The sequence below is a fragment of the Peromyscus maniculatus genome, chromosome 8 (genome assembly GCF_049852395.1).
Source record: "Peromyscus maniculatus bairdii isolate BWxNUB_F1_BW_parent chromosome 8, HU_Pman_BW_mat_3.1, whole genome shotgun sequence".
Lineage (NCBI taxonomy): Eukaryota > Metazoa > Chordata > Mammalia > Rodentia > Cricetidae > Peromyscus > Peromyscus maniculatus.
In genome coordinates, this window is record NC_134859.1 from 11,312,618 (window position 1) to 11,320,000 (window position 7,383).

Sequence of the window (7,383 nt, forward strand, 5' to 3'; positions counted from 1 at the left end):
GTTGTTGTTATATTGAGTTAAAATCAACCTCAAAATTCCCTTTCATACAGCACCTTCTGGGTTCTGCCTGACCAGGCTCTCAGTTCCACTTGGGAGTGCTGTGGTCTCCAGGTGCCTCCAACACAGTGGTAGAGATTGGGTTGGGGGAACAGGGCTTGGATGACTTTACAGAGTCCCAGCCTTGATCAGAACAGCTGCCCCTTGCCCTCCTATATTGTGTCTCTTGGCTTCCTAGGAAAGCCACCTTTGAGAATTTGGGTACTCAGATCTTGTATTTGTTATTGTGCCCTATACTATGAACAGGGAGAGGCTGATGTACCTTCCACTTGGCACAGACATGCACAGATCTGAATAAATCTAGCCCTGGTTTTTCTGTGTAACCCAAGAGTGAGTAGAACAGTAGTCTAGCTTGCATTTGTGGTTTGTCTTCTGCCACTCTGACAGGGTTTGACAGTTCATTTGTGTCAGTTTTCTTTGAATTTCCAAATTGAGCCCAATTTTATTGAAAATTATTAGAGCTTGAAGTTTGCTGGTTAATTGAATGTTTTAAGTTAGCAACATATAATTCACAGGGGAAATACTGCCTTATCCATATTCAAATATTGGTAGGTGAGTCTTACACAGAACCCATAATAAACTTGGCCTTTTGTTTCTTAATCTGCAACTTCCTGCCTTAACTACAACAAAAAAGGAGTAGTGAGGCAGAGAAGGTATTGAGCATTCATTAGAAGAGGCAGAGACATACCAGATACCATGATTCTTGACTGTAATTTCACATATCTCTGAGGAGGCTGAAATAGGAGGATTACCATGGACTCAAGGCTACCCTGGGCTACATAGTTACATAGCCAGCCAGAACTACATAGCAAAACTCAGTCCTCCTCACTCACCTCAAAAAAAAAAAAAAAAAAACCCTCAAAGATGTGTCTAGGTTCAGGTATGCAGCCTGATAAGCTAGGATAATTCAAGCTAGCATATTGGGACTTCTCAGGGTGTAATATGACATCCAAGAGACTGGTGACTTGTAATCACAGCATTAAACTTTAGAAGGAACAAGGCCAAGTAGCTGGTCTTCAATAACATCTCCAGTTGATGAGTGCAGAAGGCTCTTTGTCAGGGATGCAGGGAGGTAAGCATTGTTGCCTTTAATGTGCTATTCATTCTTGTTCATCCTCAGTGCTCAGAGCAGGGAGCGAGGGGCAGATGGCTGTAGGTTCCCTGCACTGTGTGCTGTGGCCCTGTGTAGCAGGAGAAGAGTACACTTTACACTGAGCCCTCCCAGTACACCAACCCTGTGGGCAGGAGTAGGTGAAGAGTAGACTGAGTCTTATGGACTCCCAACTTCTAGTGATGTTAGGAAAGATGAGAAAAACAAGATTTTCTCTGATCCAGGACTCAAGCTGTGTTTGGTGTGCATTGGGTGATTATTAGATCACTCTTGTTTTTCCCACTAGGTCTAAGCTCATGAAGTACATAGACTATATGCTAGCCACTGTATCAGGAAGCCTAGTAGTGTGTAGTGTGAATGCTGGAAGTATGAATGCCTAAAGATAAAACAGACCCAGTGGGCCCTGTGGGAATTTAGAGAAGGATATGGAACACCAGTGGCCACTTTCATGACTCTGCTGTCAGTCCATCACCCGCTAGATATTAGTGCTTTTCATACTGTAGCATTGTCTAGGTCTCCTGTTGAGCTGTGTGTCCGTGTATGTCTGTTGTTCGTGTTTCTTTTTTCTTGGTTCTGCATTGTTGAAAGTGTCGAGTTCCAAATGTCTGCCTGTTTTCTCTTAGGTATATTTTGTTTCAAAATTTATATTTATTTTTAGAAAACATGTTTTTAACATAAACAGAAAATAGTGATCATATCAACAGCACCGGTGAGAGGTTCTGATGAATGAAACTGTTTATCCCATATGTGGCTCTGGATTTAGGAATGGTATTTATTCTAGGGTGGGCATTTGCTAAGTAGATGACATTTTGGGCTTGTGCAGATGAAAGAATATAGTAGGACAAAGTCATTCAAGCACTACCATTGCATCTGCACTAGAAAGGGAGGCCACGTCGACACTGTCTTCAGATGCTAGGATAATTCACTCGCTGTCTAGTCTTTCTTATGTCTAAGGTAAGAGGAAAGTAAACTGCTCTGGGCTGGGGTTGAGCCCTTGAGTAATGTGTGTGAGAAGACAGGAGAGGAGAGAGAGAGGTGGGGAGGCTGAGGAAAGGAAAAAGAGAATGAGAATAAATATTTTGAAGGAGAGGCCTGTGAATTTTGTCATCCAAAGGAACACTGGGTGATTATTTTCTTTTTCTATGTCATAACTATTTGAAAAATTACCATGCAAGTTGAGGAAATATGATGGGTACATGCTTATACTTTCAGGGATTATTAAATATTTAATATACTTTTAAAGATACTATATTTGACTATTTCATCTACACTCTTGGCAAGGTGTACCTTGGGAAGTGTATTTTATTTATAATGATGAGATGTTTGCTGTGTTTAATTGTATGTATCTAATGAGTGTTAATGAGTTTGAGATCTGACTGTCCTTATTAGAAAAGTTGATAGTATGGAATGGTTAATTACCAATTTTTTTCCTTTTTACACATTTTAATTAAGTTACTCTGATAAGCATTTTTTGTATATTATACTTACATAGATGTAAGAATATTACTTACATTGAAAGAAAGGCTTTATGAATGTTTCATATATCAAAGGTCATATAATGTCAACTTCATAAGCTTAATATATAAAGCATGTCTTTGTGATTTTACTTCTAACATGACTCAAAACTTTGTACAAATTTAAAAGAAAGTACCTCTTAAAGATAAGAATAAATTGTGTGACAGAAAACCTCTGCTGTATAGAAACCTCACCAAATGGGTGGATTATATGGGTGGGTAGATGGGTTAGACTTGAAATGACCATAGAAATGAGCATTACAGGTTATGTCGTTTCATGTGAAGTCCTTTAGGATGAGTTCCTTGTTTGGACAGTGGGGTTAGACAGCTGCTCTGCATACTGCTTGTGGGTTTGGGTCATTGTAGCTGGTAGCTACATGAGGCACATCTAGGTCCTGAATATCAGGGATACTGATGTGACACCGAGATAAATTAAAGCTCATGTGGAATTTTGAAGCTTCATTCCATCTGTTAATTCTAGCCAGATCTATCAGTAAATCAAGTAGCATGGTGCTCTCCTGGACGAGTGTTCCTGAGAAGGTCTTGTTAAGAAAGGCTTGTTGCTAATGATGTTGTTACACAAGTGAATTCGGAGAAATGTTATTTTGTAATTTAGAGGATCACCTCATAGATTTATTGAATAAAAATTGGCCAACCAGGTTTCACCTTTGCTATTCCTCTCAGTTTACAGAGGTGAGCACCAGCAGATAGGTGGGGGCAACCGCTTGTAGGAAGGCTCCTCCTTCATTTGAGAGGTAGCTGTTGAGACATACAGAATGCTGTACTTTGCCTTGTCATACATTTGACACTCCTTGTAACTGACTCTCTAGGTGTCTCTAGATTTTAATACGTATTAATTTTTACTAAATGATGTCTTTTTTAAATTTTTTTGTTCTGTTGCTTTTAAACATAAAAGGTGGATTTACTTTAGATTTTTGTTCTTTAACTCCTGCTAGAGAAATAGATGAATTCAGCATTACTTTTCTTGCTAGCTTTAAAGCTTTACATACATTCCTAGTCTTTGAAAGACGTATTTGCCTCACATTATTTATAGTTCATTTGTGGGCCATCTCTCTTTTACTTACCTTCTTTGCTTGTCTGTCTGTTTGTTGTTCTAGCCATCCTGGGATCTCCAGCTAGTGGAATTCAAAACACAATTGGTTCTGTTGGTGCAGGGCAACAGAATGCTACTTCTTTAAGTAACCCAAATCCCATAGACCCCAGTTCCATGCAGCGGGCCTATGCTGCTCTAGGACTCCCCTACATGAACCAGCCTCAGACACAGCTGCAGCCTCAGGTTCCGGGCCAGCAAGCAGCACAGCCTCCAGCCCACCAGCAGATGAGGACTCTCAATGCCCTAGGTAAGTCAAGGAACACTCAAGAACTAACTTTCTCCAGATCCAGTATAAAGATGACAATGCTTACTGGAACCCAAGGCTGTCTTCAGTTTGTGTTTTGACTTCAGAGTCATTGATTTGGATTAATGACCTTCCCGAGAAATAACCTGAGGGGTATTTTTCAGGAAAAGAACTACATTTTCAAGTGAAGCAATGATTTGCTCTGTGTGTACCACTTTGTCTTGAAAGTTTATAAAAGGTCATCCTTGTGACTCAGACTCTCTCTCTTTTTTTTTTTTTTTTTTTTCCTGCTTGAGGTTTTTTTTTTTTTTTTTTGTGATATATATTTTTTATTTTACAATACCATTCAGTTCTACATATCAGCCATGGGTTCCCCTATTCTCCCCCCTCCCACACCCTCCCCTTGCCCCCAGCCCACCCTCCATTCCCACCTCCTCCAGGACAAGTCCTCCCCCGAGGACTGTGATCGACTTGGTAGACTCAGTCCAGGGAGGTCCAGTCTCTTCCTCCCAGACTGAGCCAAGTGTCCCTGCATAAGTTCCTGGTTTCAAACAGCCAACTCATGGAATGAGCACAGGACTTGGTCCCACTGCCTAGATGCCTCCCAAACTGATCAAGCCAATCAACTGTCTCACCTATTCAGAGGGCCTGATCCAGCTGGGAGCCCCTCAGTCTTTGGTTCATAGTTCATGTGTTTCCATTCATTTGGCTATTTTTTTTTCAATAATTGAGTAAAACTGAAATTTATTATATGCCACAGTCGTCCTAGGGACCTCCATGCTATATATATAGCCTCTATGGTTCTATGGGTTGTGGTCTGATTGTTCATTTTATATCTAGAATCCACCAATGAGTGAGTACATACCATAACTGTCTTTCTGGGTTTGGGTTACCTCACTCAGGATGATTTTTTCTAGTTCCATCCATTTGCCTGCAAATTTCATGCTTTCATTGTTTTTCTCTCCTGAGTAGTACTCCATTGTGTATATGTACCACATTTTTTTCATCCATTCTTCCGTTGATGGGCATCTAGGTTGTTTCCAGGTTCTGGCTATTACAAATAGTGCTGCTATGAACATAGCTGAGCATGTATCTTTATGGTATGTATCAGCATTCTTTGGGTATATGCCCAAGAGTGGGATGGCTGGGTCTTGAGGTAGTTTGATTCCTAATTTTCTGAGAAACCGCCATACTGATTTCCATAGTGGTTGTACAAGTTTACATTCCCACCAACAGTGGAGGAGTGTTCCCTTTGCTCCACATCCTCTCCAACATTGATTGTCATTGGTGTTTTTGATCTTAGCCATTCTAACAGGTGTAAGGTGGTATCTCAGAGTCGTTTTGATTTGCATTTCTCTGATGATTAAGGATGTTGAGCATTTCTTTAAATGTCTTTCAGCCATTTGTAGTTCTTGTTTTGTGAATTCTCTGTTTAGCTCTTTAGCCCATTTTTTAATTGGACTGTTCAGTGCTTTGATGTCTAGTTTCTTGAGTTCTTTATATATTGTGGAGATCAATCCTCTGTCAGATGTGGGGTTGGTGAAGATCTTTTCCCAATCTGTTGGCTGTCTTTTTGTCTTATTGATTGTGTCTTTTGCCCTGCAAAAGCTTCTCAGTTTTGAGAGGTCCCATTTATTAATGGTTGTGCTCAGGGTCTGTGCTGTCGGTGTTTTATTTAGGAAATGGTCTCCAGTGCCAATGCGTTCAAGAGTGCTTCCTATCTTCTTTTCTATTAAGTTTAGTGTAACTGGATTTATGTTTAGGTCTTTGATCCACTTGGACTTGAGTTTTGTGCATGGTGACAGATATGGATCTATTTGTAATCTTTTACATATTGACATCCAGTTATGCCAGCACCATTTGTTGAAGATACTTTCTTTGTTCCATTGTATAGTTTTGGCTCCTTTGTCAAAAACCAGGTGTTCATATGTGCATGGATTAATGTCAGGGTCTTCAATTCGATTCCATTGGTCCGTATGTCGGTTTTTATACCAGTATCAAGCTGTTTTTATTACTATAGCTCTATAGTAGAGTTTGAGGTCTGGGATGGTGATGCCTCCAAGGGTTGCTTTATCGTATAGGATTCTTTTAGCTATCCTGGGTCTTTTGTTTTTCCATATAAAGTTGGTGACTCAGACTCTTTAAGTATATCACTTAGGACTGCATAGGGTCCTGCCATGTTTTTTTGTTTGTGGTCCTCCGGAGCATCATTGGAAGTAGAATCAGGCTGGTTAGCAGAGGGCACTCAGCAGCTGCCATCAACCTGCTGCTGGGTAGATCAGTATTTCCTCTGGTAACTGTAGCCCATCATTTGCCAGCTTTACACATGTGTTCATAATCACCACGATTTTTGTTACTCCCTGGTTTAGTTTCCTTAACATTTTTCCTCTGTCCTTTTAACTGCAGATGTTCACAGTGTGAGTAGTACTAACAATGAAGTTATGATTGGTGGCACTAGGGAGTCATTAAAAAATGACCAGTTTAAAAAAAAAGCTGGGCGGTAGTGGCATATGCCTTTAATCCCAGCCCTAGGGAAGCAGAGACAGGCGGATCTCTGTAAGTTCAAGGCCAGCCTGATCTACAAAGCAAGTTCCAGGACAGGCTCCAAAGCTACACAGAGAAAACACTGTCTCAAAAAGTCAAAAAAAAAAAAAAAAAAAGAAGAAGAAAAAACAGTTAAGGGATAGGGATGTAGCCCAGTGGTAGATCACTTGTTTAGTGTACATGAAGCCCTAAGTTTGATATCTAAGCAGTGCTGAGAGAGATAAAAAGCGGCAGAGGCAGACCAATTAAAATCACCCTTGTGTTACTTTTTGGAAAAACACCTAATTGATAATCAATTAATAATGGCTTGGAGAATGGGTTGAAACCCTAATACCCAGTTTCTATCTACTCCTCTACTGTTTGATGGTATAATTTGGGAATTCTATTAATCTGAGTTGCATCTTTTTCTTTAATAGGAAGATTATAGGCAAACTGACCTTTCTCTATTTTTCCTCTAAACTTAGACTTTGTAAGTTTACTCTCTAACCTGTAAGAACAACCCGAACACACAAGTATGTGCCAGGCAGGTCAATGTAGTTGTTGAGAATTTGGCATTAATGAAAAAGAAAAGTTAGAAGACTGCAAATGAGCAGTGGTCTTTTTTTCTGTAGCCATAGAGTACAGTGAGGACACTAGCCAGCCTCCAGACACATTATTTAGGCTCTAGAGTAAAAACGGGAGGAGTTGACAGTGGGGTTTGATAAGTTAGCACCACTAACGAAAGTACAGCCTCCAGAGTTTCTGCCTTCGTACCTTGTCATCCTTCACAGGAATTCTTTATGTGACCACTTGCTTATTG

The 7,383-nt window shown here is 40.2% G+C and overlaps 1 protein-coding gene across 4 annotated transcripts in view; it reads left to right on the plus strand.

The window, feature by feature from the left end:
• The window catches only part of Crebbp (CREB binding lysine acetyltransferase), a 143,002-nt gene that overhangs the window by 89,882 nt on the left and 45,737 nt on the right, over positions 1–7,383 (plus strand). For all 4 annotated transcript variants that reach the window (XM_016003228.3, XM_016003229.3, XM_006984701.4 and 1 more), the window contains one exon: positions 3,801–4,043. In XM_016003228.3, the coding sequence (XP_015858714.1) occupies positions 3,801–4,043 (243 nt within the window). The remainder of the gene's footprint in view (positions 1–3,800; positions 4,044–7,383) is intronic.